This window comes from Vicugna pacos, chromosome 2, assembly GCF_048564905.1.
Source record: "Vicugna pacos chromosome 2, VicPac4, whole genome shotgun sequence".
Lineage (NCBI taxonomy): Eukaryota > Metazoa > Chordata > Mammalia > Artiodactyla > Camelidae > Vicugna > Vicugna pacos.
Window position 1 is genome coordinate 43,700,979 of NC_132988.1, and position 14,265 is coordinate 43,715,243.

At 35.5% G+C, this 14,265-nt stretch overlaps 1 protein-coding gene across 1 annotated transcript in view; it reads right to left on the minus strand.

Annotated features, from left to right (window-relative positions):
• ENPEP (glutamyl aminopeptidase) overlaps positions 1-14,265 on the minus strand; it is a 75,230-nt gene that overhangs the window by 39,258 nt on the left and 21,707 nt on the right. Inside the window, exons 4-8 of the mRNA XM_006212039.3 lie at positions 9,408-9,528; positions 6,976-7,130; positions 6,490-6,603; positions 3,314-3,448; positions 1,466-1,531 (exon numbers count right to left, since the gene is read on the minus strand). Coding sequence (XP_006212101.1) covers positions 1,466-1,531; positions 3,314-3,448; positions 6,490-6,603; positions 6,976-7,130; positions 9,408-9,528 — 591 coding nt within the window. The remainder of the gene's footprint in view (positions 1-1,465; positions 1,532-3,313; positions 3,449-6,489; positions 6,604-6,975; positions 7,131-9,407; positions 9,529-14,265) is intronic.

Genomic DNA, 14,265 nt, shown 5'->3' on the forward strand with positions numbered 1-14,265 from the left:
TTGAGTTTGAAGCTGATGGAAAGTTTACAGGATATTCTAATGTACATGTAAGAGCAGGCACATAGCTTCTTCCTTTCTACCTAATGTAAACACAGAATATTTTATTAATGGACAAAAGGAGTAAAATGGACTGATATGTTCCCTGAATATTTCCTAAATCCTGGTCTTATTTCTTACTTTAATAGTCACCTAGAAATTTAAGTATTTGGTAAAAGGGGACTGTTCCCTTTTAAAGGTATCACAGAGAGTACTAATTGCCACATAAGAAGACCTGATGGTCATTAGAGCTTTAGGAATGATGGGCAGGCATTGTCTCGGGGAATCACATCCAAAGAAAGTACTGGTACACTTTGGGAAAGCTAGCAGGGCACTGCTCTGACCTGCTTTCTATTTTATGGGCTGGACATTGTCAACACTACTTTGCCTACCTACCTGGGATGTCACAGCAGGGAGGATGGAGATGGAAGGGAAAGAGTAGGAAGACAATTCCATCTTTAGGCTGCAACAGGGCAACCTGCAGGCAGGACGGTTACAGGGACACAAGGTAGCAATGGTGCTAATATAAAACCCTGAGAGAATTGGCTTAGGTTCTGCTAGAAGGACAATAGTGGAGCTACAACATCCACTGGAGGAATAAGCTTAAGTGGGCTGTGTGAAATGCTTTAAGAAATTGATTGTTATTTCTGTCCTCAAAAGGAAGCAGGCCCTCTTTACTACTGACTTCATCATAATAGAAATGTTTATATTAACCATTTTCAAATCCAATAATATAGAAAAAGTCTTTTTACAAACTGTAAGGGAAGACCTTTATGGATAAATTTGAATTTTATATTATAGTGCTATGGACTGAATTGCATTCCCCTGAAATTCACACATTGGAGTCCTAACCCCCAGTGTGATGGTGTTTGGAGATGAGGCCTTTGGGAGGCATTTAGGTTTAGATGAGATCAGGAGGGTGGGAACGTCATAGTGGGATCAGTGTCTTTATGAAAAGAGGCACCAGAAGGTTTTCTCTCTCTCTCTCTCTGCCATGTGAGGACACAGCAAAAAGGGGGCATCTGGAAGCTAGAAACAGAAATTTCACCAAAAAGTGAACCTGCCAGCACCTTGGTCTCAGACTCCTCAGCCTCCAGGACGCTGAGAAAATTTATTTCTTTTGTGTATGCTACTGAGTCTGTAGTATCTTGTTATGGCAGCCCGAGCTAATATAAATGTAAAGGGCATCCTAAAATAAGTGATGTTTACCTTCTCCATGAAACTTCTGCTAAATGGCAATTACAGACACAATGTAGGTACTAGGCTGGATGGGAAATCACCTTTTTGTGCCTTGCTGTATTGTCTATCCCTGAGTAAGGAAAGTAAAAGTAAAAAGGGAATTGGCCTTAATTGATCACATATCTTAACATTCATGAGCCACGTATCAGTGTAGTTTACTTCAAATACCATAAAAAGTAGTAAATCATACCTGACATCCTTTCTGAAATTTCTCTGGTGTTATCCAGTCTTCAAGCATTCTCAGAATGGAAGCTCCCTGTGATGGAAAAGTATGGCAAGTTAAACTAAAAGGATGCGTAAGAAACAAGTAACAGTGATCACTATTGTGGCTAGGTTTTCATGATCGTATTTCTGGGATAATTTTTTCAAGATGATTCTGCTAAGTTACATGGTATTGCTCGTGATTTTAGGATGAAAATACCACTTGGCATACTCCCTGTATCTATGCTCCTAAAATAACTAAAAGATAAGGAGAAATTGATAAAATGGCCATCATTTCCGTAACTTGAGGTTCAAATGATTACTGCACTTCACAAAACGAACCAGTAGATGGAGCCTTCCTAATGAAAGAGAAACGAAAAAGTTTTAGAAAAATCATGTTCTTTGATGAATGAGGAAAGCAAGGCAGGATAAAATTCTGTCTACTTCTTAAGTATATTTCAATACTTTTGAAAAAGAATTATATTTAACAAAGGGAAATAGACAATTGAGGAATTAATCTGGGCAAATAGTTTAATATAGATACACAATTTAGACATAAAATCTTTTTGTTCAAATGTGGTTTATCTCATTTGGTTTTATTTAGTCTGAAGAACCTGATGAATATCTCTGCTCTCTATTGGCTTTTCACATGTTATAATTCTAAAATGCACTGTTTATAAATTTTAAAATCAACTTTAAAGTTACTGACCACAAAAACATTGCTTCCCCATTTAAGGTCACAATTTTTACTGTAATTTATTAAGTATAAGTTTTTTCTTTTGTTCCGAGTAGAAGGCTAAAGGTTGAGAAACATGTATTTATTTCTGACCTAATGCCTGAAACCCAGAAAGGAAGACATTGATTTAATAAATATAAATGTCTCCATGTGAATTATTAGAATATACTATAAGTAGATTAGACATTTTCATTTTAACAGGAAGATAAAAAGAATCATTAACAATGTAAAAGAAAAATGAATAAAGGAATCCTGGAAAGCCAAAAATATGATACTATTAATGTCAAATACTAATATATAGAAGGCCTTTTTACTCAAGCCAATTTTATCTAGTATTCATTTTAATAATTATAATATTTCATCTTAAATAAAACTTAGGTAACATCCACATCAACAAAATGTATTAGTTTGCAGTGATTTTTGAACAACTAAACGTAGTGGGTAAACCAAGAGGGGCTGAGGTGGAAAATTGACTAAAATATGTTGCATACAAGTGTGGAATATGTTTAGAGGAGAAACTACAGGAGAAGTTGTGGGAGAAAATGGGTAACATAAAGCTTTGGGCCACTATGGATTTTCAGCAACTTTTCATAAAATTTTAATGTATTAAAAATGCCCCATCACAAGATGCTAACAAAATCATCTTTAAATCTTAAATAAAAATGGATGAAAGTAATTCCTTCAAACAGAGTTGCATTCAAATGCTTACTGGAAGCATTCTACTAGAAAAGGTGGCCATATGTATGGCATTTCTCATTGACGACGGGCATAAAAAGATTTACTGTCTTTTAAAAAAAAATCAAGTAATTTTAAATTGGATGCTTCACATGTAAATGTTCAGTTGTCAGAATGAGAGCCGTTATAAACAAAAGTGAAAAGACAGATTTTTAGAAGTCCGATTCAGAATTCTGTGACAGTCACCAGCATTGATCAGTTCCAATGAAAGTGACAAACTATTGAATACTCAGCACTTGGAATAAGTTCTACACTGTCTCTCTAAGTCCATTAGCATAGTCTAGCCGTTCTTACCATTTTTAGGCATTTACTGAGAGAAAAGCCACCAAACAGGAAGAATTCAAAACAGTGTCATATTTCCCCCACCTTGCTATAAGAAATCCCATCAAAAACAGATGTGATTTCAGCAGGAGTTGACACAGTGACAACAACTGGGTGTGAAGATATCAAAGAGTCATCCTCTTGTACTGGTAATACATCTTCAAGTAACATCTGGTCACGCTGAAATGACAGAATGAATCCAAGAGATTCAGCACTTACTTTATACTGGTGTATATGTCAAAATACCATTTTTATAATACAAACTGGTGGGAAAATAAACATAAATGACTCATATTAGTTAAAACAAGGATTTAGATGTTAAAATCAATCCTATTTTGCACTGATTGGACTACACTGATTCTGTTCTCATCTCCTATTCATAACTCCTTTGACTTCACCCCTATCTGGCAGGCCAAGAAGACACAAGCATGTATAAATTCTATTTCTGCTAATTCTGTGTGACTTTCAAACATGTGCCAAACTTTCCAAGCCCTGTTTCTATATCTATGCAACAGGCATGATTGTGCCACCTCACAGATTTGTCTGAGAATTAAGTGAGGAGGCATGTTGATTTGCCAAAAATTGATGCTTTAGTGGTCTTTATCTGTCAACTAATCATTAGAATTTGGATAATTCATAATTGACTGAAGAAAACATTAGCTTTTGCTTTAGTTCTAACAATTGCCTTCTAATTCCAGTCCTAAGTTTTCTCGGCAAAATGGTGTGGTGGAGAGGTTTAGCTCTCTAGTCAGGCTTCCTAGATCCAAAGCTCATTCTCTCCACTTTCTAGACCTGCAAGTTTAAGTAATTTCCCTCACTCATTAAATAAGTGTAATGATGGCATCTACTTTCTAAAAATGTGCAGAGGATTTAATGAGATGATGCGTGATAAGCATTTGACATAGTACCTGGCACAGAGGGAAAACCTAACACAGTAGCTGCTATTAGTTTGATTCTTGATCAGTTAGATTCTGAAATCTAGCTCTATTAAATCACTACTAATAAAAAATCAAAAGCTTTATTGGTCTTACTTAATCAAAAATATTTCCAAGAACTAGCATGCTGTATTAGTTTACAGTTTCCAATGTTGTGAATTGGAAAGTACAGTAAGCAAGGTACTATTGGCAGGTGATGACTGTCAATCAAGGTAATTTTCACTTGGATTTTAATTTTGGGGCCCCTGAAATGTTTAGGTAAGAAGAAAGAATCTTGTTCTCAATGTCAGGAAATTTGACTCTCATCTTGGTTGTGCTTCCAATTGTCTATGTGTGACTATGGAAAATCATACTACCTTCCTGGGCATCAGATTTTTCGCCTGAAAAAATTTTTCACACCACTAGTGTGGTACTTATCCAGCTTTCTTGCAATGTATGTTTGTTTCTCTGTCCCCTCCTCCACTAGACCCTAAATTGGGAACTTCTGTAAGGACAGGAAGTGTGTTTTATTCAGTTTTGGGTCCTCCATAATGTTCACTGAATGAAGAATGAGTGACTGGATGGAGAATGAATGAGTTGGATCATGTGATTAAATTTCATTTAAGAGCTGAAAGCTAAATTCTTCTGATATTTAATCGGTGTTTTTGAAACACTAAAAATTGAATGTAAAAATATTACATATTATATTATGTATAATATAACAATATTAAAGTGTTATAACTTCTTATAATATCGATATAAGAAGGGATACTTTATGGAAAATAAAGGACAAAATAATTTTCATTTATACAGTTTAATTTCAGAATTTATGAAGTCAACAGTTTTCAACATAGATAAATAGTCCTCAACTAGGGGAAGTTTTGTCCCCCAGGTGACATCTGGAAATATGTGGAGACATTATTGGTTTCACAACTGGGATGGAGGGTTACTGGCCTCTAGTAGACAGAGGCCAGAGATGCTGCCAAGTGTCCTACCATGCACAGGGCAGCCCCACAGCAAAGAATTAGCTGGCCCAAATAATAGTTCCATTCTTGAAAAACCCTGAAACATTTATTTTCTGCTTTTTTCTCCTGGTTTTTAGATGATCTTAAATCCTCCTTGGTTTATTACCTTTGTTTAGGTATTACTGGGGATATTTAAAGTTTTAGGAAGGCCTCATGTAGATTACTTTTTAAAGAAGCAATTTTTGCAAATTAAATTTTTCACTTTTTGAAGCAGGTTGTGAAAACTACAAGTGCTTCAAGCATCTAACATTCTTCTCTGTTTTTAGTTTTTTTGTTTAGGAAAGTAATTTTTTATTTGGAAAGGATTGCAGTGATTGACATAGGAATGTATTGTTTTAAAAATATTATTAAGTATTTGATTCTCCCTCCCCTATATATCTTCAAGAACTAGAATTTTTAAAATTAAATATATATATATATAAAATCTTTTTTAAAAGAAGGCATTTGAATTGTTAGCTCTTGAAGCTGCTAACACTCTTCTTATTCTGTCCAGTAGAGGGCAGTACTCTGTGTAGTACACGACCTTCTGTAAGACTGCTTAACATATCCACACACTTATTTTATATAAACACACTAATGAGAATACTTACACCATCTAAATACAAATAAAAACAGATGTGGCTTTTGGGGAAAAAATGTCTGTAGAGTTCATAGAAGCCTCTGTTCTAGGCCCCTCAGGGACACATGCTATAATAATAGAAATTACATGTACATTTGGGGAGCTTTTAAGCTTACAGGGTGGAGAACAATGTTCTTCTTTCATAAAGGAGAGGACTGACTCAGAGAGGATATGCAAGTTGCTCAAGGTCACATTTCCTGTAAAGCATCTCAGAAATGATGTGTCCAGGATCTGAACCTGAGTCTAACTACTGAATTTGTGTGCTAACCTCTTTACCAAATCATTTCAGCAACCTGTGTAAGGTAAGTCATCTGTAAAATTAGGCTTAGACATTTTTCAAAGGCTTAGCACTACAGGTACTTTCTTGAACACAGAGTTGGCATTGTCTAAGCTAGATATTTTTCTGCCTTGGCACATGTTCTTGAATGACTCTACCCATGGTATTTTCAGATCCTGGTGGTCAGTTGCCCTCTAGGGCCTGGGCAGAGGCTCTAAGCGAGATGTAGTTCAGCAGAGCCAGCTGGCTCCACCTCGTTCTCCCAGTGGAATTCCCAATTCATCACTGCATTTGGCCCTGAACTCAGGGCCATTGTCATAGTCCAAAGGCTTCAACCTGCTTGGCAGGAGGAAAACAGATTTGGAACTTATATGTTTAGGGCTCACCATTTGCCACTCTTTTTCTGCATGTTCTACTCCCAGGAACTCAAAGAAGGAAGCAAATCCTTCATTTAGCCACAAGTCGTCCCACCATTCCATGGTCACAATATTTCCAAACCACTGAAATTATAAGTAATAAAGAGATAGTTAAATTCTCATGCCTTTGGTAGAGAGACCTAAATAATTTCAGAAGATTCATTTGTTCATGTAAATTTTGTCACTTGACCCAGAAGAGGCAGTCTTCATACTTAGCATTTATTTCTTGTTTTATGTCCCTAGTTTTTAAAGGATCTTAAATTCTCCTTAGTTTATTGCCTTTATTTAGGTATTTCTGGGAATATTTAAAGTTCTAGGAAGGCCTCATGTATTTACTAAAGGCAAAACAATGTGTCTTAAAAGTTTCTTTAAGACGAAGTATTTATTAATTTCAATTATTCCTTTGGTCTTAAGCCACTTTTTAAAACAAGCTAAGTTGATGCTAAGGTTCTGTACCTGATGCACAAGTTCATGGGCAACCACAGTGGCCACCCTCTGTTGGTTTGATGAGGCTGATTCCTCAGGGTCATAGAGCAGGTTCGTTTCTCTGTATGTGATGAGTCCCCAGTTCTCCATAGCCCCAGTGCCAAAATCTGGAATAGCGATTTTATCTATGGAAAAAGAAAGTCTGGTGAGAAACATTCTTTCCATGTGTTCATAATGTTTCTTACCAAATTAAGTTCTTTGGATGAATGTATTTTAAAAAGGCTAAAAATAAATTCTTAGAGTAAAAAACAATCATCTATTTGTGTAAACTTTTCAGTCTTAATGAACTCAAAATTTCCATGGAACTTTTCCTGTTGGCTCCAGGTATCAATGTGTCTTTTATTTTTTAAGAAGGATATTAATGGCAATGCCCTTTTCAAGTCCTCTATAATTCTATGTCTTTTGTTCCTTTATGTATTTCATTTTTATTTGCTTTTTTCCCCATGACTTTCACTTTAATAACACCGAGCTTCTGTTTGGGGGGATATGCTGTAAAAAGTAGTGAGAAAATGAAACACTTAGAAGTGTAGAGTTTCCCAGCATATGGAAATATATTTCGATCCAAGGATACAGATTACTAGAGAATACAAAATTCACTTTTCCCTAATTCTGTACAATTTGAGGTCAACCTGATTCCCTACTAATTAAATACTTACCATACTTACATTAGTTGGATCAATGTGGAATTGACTATATTCTCTCTAAATTCCCTTTCAGGTCTGAAGTGTTGAATTCTGTCTAGACATTCTATTCCTTATTTTTGCTGGGACCTATCATCTTACACAGAGTATCTGACAGGAAGAGGCAGTGCTAATCAGTTCTGTATTAAATCCCCAGACAGAAAAGGTTGAGATTGATCAGTGGGCACAACACAGCTTCTCCAGTTAATAAACTATGATAAAGATGGAATTACTTTATTATTACATACAATTTAAATGAGGCACATACATGAAAATAAATTAAATTTTCATCTAAAATTTAAGAAAAGGTCCTTTCTGGTTAAAATAAAAATACTTAAAGCTTTTTATAAAAGAATGAAAATGGATACATCTTAAATGGAGGTAAAAATTACAGAAGTTTCCTTTTAGTGTTATTTTCATTCTTAGATTTGGTTATTTTGTCATGAGAATACCACTTAAAGGTTGGAGAACTATTCTCCCGAAGGGCCAGTATTTTCCATAATGTTACAGTGTCACATGTACCTAACTCATGAACAAAAGGAATTTTTTGTAACCTCATTTCCCTGTGAGTATTGACATTATAATTAATTAGCTCTAGTGCTTTTAATTTGGGGGGGGGTGTAATATATACAGAAGTCAATTGTCAGGATAGTCTAAGATAAAGTCAATTCTGAAAGGGTTGAAAATGCAGATGAAAGTATAAAGAAAAAGAAGGAATAAGGGAGAAAGAGGAAGAAAAGAGAAGAGAGAAATACATTTGTGAGATTTCCACATCCCAGGTTATCCTGAGTGGTACAAGAGAAATAAAGAGAAAAAAAGACTTTCTAATTAATGTGCTCAACATTTTATTAACTTATTCCAACTTTGGTGAAAAGTTGTTTCCCCTCCTGTCTCCTTCCCAAGTATGTGTTAAGCAGTTTTTTTTTTTTAAATGTAGCATCCAGAAAGTTACCTGGTCACAGCCATTGCCATGTAGAGAGTTTGGTATTCCAGTTGCTTTGCACTGGTAATTTATTAAAGTAAGGAGAGAAACAGAAATAGAGAAGTCAACTATTGTTTGGTTTGTTTTCCGGTTGCCTTCATTTCATCCCTACAGACATCTCTATGGGCTTTACATTTAAAGTCTTTGCTAAAACCACTTTTGCTAATGATAGGAGTATTGTATCCACATCATTGTGATTATAGCACTATTTTTATTTTAAAAAGAAAACGTGTTCCACTCCCTCCTCAATGTTGGAAGAAATATTTATGGAAGGAGCACCAGTGTTTCATTTTAACTGCTGGAGAATCTAGAGTTTGTGTGCAATAGTGGAAAGACTGGAAATACATGGAACTCTGACAGCATTATTTATCAGCTCACTGATGGTAGGGAGGCAGTGTAAGCTATTGGGATGGGTACTGATTTTGAAATCAACTGATTCTAGGTTGCTGTTTATGGCTCCATTATTACTGATGTCTGCAGTTTTACATATATACTTACATCTTTATTTGAAAGTAAAATACTATACATTTATTGGGTAAAAACAGTATAGATGTTATTTTTGGAGGAATCCAGAATGGATCTTTCAGCATCTAATAAGTATGAGGCACATAGTATAGGCATATAATAAAAAGAATAAGAGATGACCATTAACTAAGGATGCTAAAACTGGAGAAAGTGAGTTAACCTGGATGAAAACAAAGGCAATATTAAATATAAGAAAATTAAAAAATGGTTCTCACCTAATTTAGGAAGAGAATATTCCATAGCAAAGTAGTCTTCAAAATAATCAAACACACTTTTAGTTATATTTGCAGCATATTCAGCTGTGTGTTTTTGCTCTGGCTGGACATATATAGTGAGCTATTTAAAAAAAACACAGAAAAATCCAGTGAAAATTCTTCATCTGATAGAACACAAAAGATATGACACATGACATAGTGGAAAGAAGGTGGACTTTGGAGCCAGATAAGTCTAATTGGAATTCCAGTTCTACGTGGTCTTGGACAAATTGCTTCACATCTCTGAGACTCATGTAAAGGAAAACAATACTGCATAACTCATTGAGTAATTTCAATGACTAGAAATAATGTAAGACATAATGGCTGGCATAGTGTCTGATATATTTTTAAGTGTTAGTACCTTTTTTTTCTATTTAGAACATATATTGTCTTCTTAATATTTATGTTTCTATCTACATATCTATCTCTGTGTAAGTTATCTTTGAGGAAATAAAGCATGTGATTTTTCACATCTAAAAGGGCCCTTAGACACATGTTTTCCACTTGTGCTTTTTTATCCATTGCTACCCAAAGTACAGATATGAAACTATTCTACTTCAGAGTCTAAAGTACAATGATTCAAAATTTCCCTGAGAGGGAAGCATCTTGATAAGCTACACCTTGATAACCTACAGCTCCAAGTCTCTAGGATTTATTTTATGCCATGACATAATTTATAAATCAAAGCAAGTACAGACTTTTTACCTCCCAATTCTAAGCATGTACAACCCAGAATAACCAACACAACAATGAAGGAGAAAAATAAAGTTGGAGGACTGATACTACTTGACTTCAAGACCTACTGTAAAGCTAGAGTAATTAAGACAATGTGATATTAACAGAAGAATAGGCAAATAGGTCAATTCAAGACAATAGGAAGCCCAGAAACGGACCCGCATAAATAGTCACTGACCTTTGACAAAGGAGCAAAGGCAATACAGTGGAGCAAAGATAGTCTTTTCAACAAATGGTGCTAGAACAACTGAACATCCACGTGTAAAAATAATGAATCTAGACCTAGAGCTCACACCCTTCACAAAAATTAACTCAAAATTGATCACGTATCTAAATGTAAAACACAAACCTACAAAACTTCTAGGAGATAGCATAGAAGAAAACCTAGTCAGCTTTGTGAAAGATGATGTCAAGAGAATGAAAAGACAAGCTGCACACTGGAAGAAAATAGTTGCAAAATGCCCATCTGATAAATGACTGTTATTCAAAATATACAAAGGGCTCTTAAAACTCAACAAGAGGAAAATAAACAACCTGATTAAAAAATGGACCACACACCTTATTAGACAGCTCACCAAAGAAGATACACAGAGAGCAAACAAGTATATGAAAAGACACTCCACATCATATGTCGTCAAGAAGATGCAAATTAAAATGGCACACGCACTAGAAAGCCGAAATCCCAAACACTGACAACACCAAATGCTGGTGAGGATGTGAAGCTGTAGGAACTCTGATACTTTGCTGGTGGGAATGCAAAATGGTACAGCCACTTTGTAAGACAGCTTGGCAGTTTCTTACAAAACTAAACATGCTCTTACCATATGACCCAACAATTGTGCTCCTTCATATTTACCCAAAAGAGTTTAAAACGTCCAGCACGAGCATGTTTATAGCAGCTGTATTCATAATTGCCAAAACTTGGAAGCAATCAAGATGTCTTTCATATACCACATCAACTGTGGACAATGGAATATTATACGGTGCTAGAAAGAAATGAGCTATGAAACTGAAAAAATAAGGAGGAATCCTAAATGCGTATTACTAAGTGAAAGAAGCCTACCTGAAAAGGCTACATAGTATATGATTCCAACTATATGACATTTTGCAAGCATCAAAACTATGGAGACAGTAAGGAGATCAGTGGTTGCCCTGCCAAGGGATAAGGGATGGAGAGATGATTAGGTAGAGCACAGAGGATTTTTAGAGCAGTGAAAATACTTTGATACAGTAATGATGGATATCTATCATTATACATTTATCCAAATGCATAGAACATACAACACTGAGAGTGAACCCTAAGGTAAGCTATGGGCTTTGGGTATTACAGTGTGTTGATGTAGATTCATCTGTAACAAATGTACTCTTTGGAGGAGTGATACTGATAATGGGGAAGGCTATGCATGTGTGAGAGCAGGAGGTTTGTGTGAAATATTTGTACCTTCCTCTCAATTTAGTTGTAAATCTAAAACTGCCCTAGAAAAAAAAAAGAAGTGTTTTTTAAAGAAGTGTGTGAGGAATTCAAATGAAGTATATTTGTTTAATCTAAGGCCTGATTCAAAACTCTCAAGTAAAGCAAAAGATGCAGCCATCTGGTAAGTTCAGTCCCACCTACCTAAACAGGACAGGTGACTCGTCATTTGAAAATAGGAAAAAAGAAAGAGAAACTATGCCTGCCTTCCTCCTTTATTATTATTCCAAATGCATTGTTAGTTTTGATCTTCTTTTTTAGACACACATCTTTTCTTAGACATGGTGAACAGAGAGAAGATCCAATAATTTCAAGGATGAGTTTCTAAAAAGCATCCCTTAAACCACCAGCGCTGGCTCACTGTTCTCACACCTACTGGGTAGTTGACATTCGTCCTTTATTGATATAAGCAGAGACGTGTTCATCTTCATCTTCAAGGCTACGAAACTGACTCATTTATCACTCCATCATTCTTTTAAGTTTTGGTTTTTTTAAATTTATTTATGTATTTATTTATTTGCTTTCCAGAAGAGGTGATACATTTCTTCACTGACCTCCTGTTCTCTTTGTGAACAACCACATGTCTCTTTTAAGAAGTTAAGTGAAACCAAGGATCCAGTTGGTGGCCACTGAACAGAGCAAAGGTAATTGCCCCCTATGAAATCAAAACCATCACATGCATATAGGATTGCTGTGTTGTAAACTGAGATGCTCAGAATTTTTCATCTGTGAACTGATTAGTATGTCAGTACTTCCTCAGAATTTCTACCACATCTGTTCCCTTCTGTTAAAACCTTCAGAAAGGGTAGTTCCTCTTGACCCACTCCACTGTTGTCTACACACTCTGTACTTTTGTGTGGCACATATTTGGAGAGTGAAAGAGGGTTGAGAAAGAGGAAGAAGAGGTAACAGTGAGGTCCCCCACCTTCAGTGGAGCAACGGGGAGGAGAAAGACCCTGTGCTTTTTCTACCAGTACCTTCTCATTGCCTGTGCTGGTAGATGGACTCCCTTCCGTCAGAATGCTTCTGAGATTGTCTGGGTTTTCTTACTCTCCATGTTTCTGTTGTCAGCAGCAATGCTGGCATGCAGTGTCCTTCAACAGGATTGATGTTAATGTAAATTCAATCAAAATAAAAGTAGTCCCTTCCTCTTTTGTTTCTGAGAAGCTCAACACCACACAGAAGTATGTTTTCCTTTACAGTCTGGCCAGTCTGCAGGTCACCTGTGATCTATGACCCTTATTTTGAAGCATCATCAATCATATTTTATGACCACTGCTTTGATCAACTGAGTTAAGCAGTCACAGAATATATAGATACAGCCCATTAACATTGTGATGTCCTTAGCTAAAGCATATGTATGCGTCCTATCTGCCATATATCACAAACATTTTTATTTTAAAGATTCCTTTCTGTGGGCTTTGGTAGAAGTGGCTGACTCTCCTCTATCATCCGCTAAGCCTCAGCACTCTGTCCATGACGAAGTTCAGTAAATTGCTCCTGAGTTGTCATTCCTCAGTAATGATTGCTGTCTTTCTAGTTTACTTGCTTGTTTTACTGAGATGATTTTTTTAAGCATGTAGCTAACCATACTGAAATAGCATGGGGTGAAAAGGGAGATATCCATGTATATTCTTTCTTCTTCTTAACTTCTAAGAAGTCACATATACCTTTATCATTAAGGACTCTATTAAAGGTTAAATATAAAGGTTTTGTATAAATTTTATACATATATACACATAAGTATGCATATATATATGAAGTTTGTACAGCTTCAAGAACCTAGCATGAATTCATATATTTACTTTTTAAAGATAGTAAAATCCCTGAGTGAATTAAATTTTCTAGATATACCACTGTTGGATACTGTTGGTCATGGCTCAAAGCACTGAATCTGCTGGGCTAGTGTTGGATGTAGAATCTATGCCTTCTGAAGCCTATATGCTGCTGATTATTCTGTAATACATCTGCTTTATCACTGTTGTTGTTGCTTTTCTCTTATCCTGTGGAAATCTACGGTAAAGAAGGCTTTTAGAGTTGTTAATATTGTCCTTTTAATTAAGGGTCTCCAGGAATTTGAGAGAGAATTTAAGCTGTGATAATTGATTCTAATTGGTTACTGTCATTTCTTTTATGTGCAATCATTATGATTACTTATTAGTCTGAGTACCTAAAAATTTCCAGATAATGTGATAAGCACTTACTATGCAATGTTCCACTCTACATATCAGTTTTATGAATCTGACACTATTAATAATAAGATAAAATATTTTGCATCACTGATGATAACTTCCAATCCTTTCATTAGTCCAGTTTCCACAACTGTAAAATCCAACAAGTTCTGAAAATCTAAAGTTCTTCATATGTTCTAAGCAAACTAATATGGTAGTATCATCTAACCTGAACTGATAGGAGTTTTTTAAAATAATTCTTATTTTTCTCAGTACAAAAATATTGCTGCAGAAATATTACTGTTTGATATATAAGGTGCTGCCCCAGATCCCGCTGTAGTTACTCAATAGTACCTTTCACAAATCTGAAAATTTCTGAATTCCAGTGTACAAGTCACAAAGGTTTTAGATAAGGATCGTAGACTTCTATTTCAAATTTTAG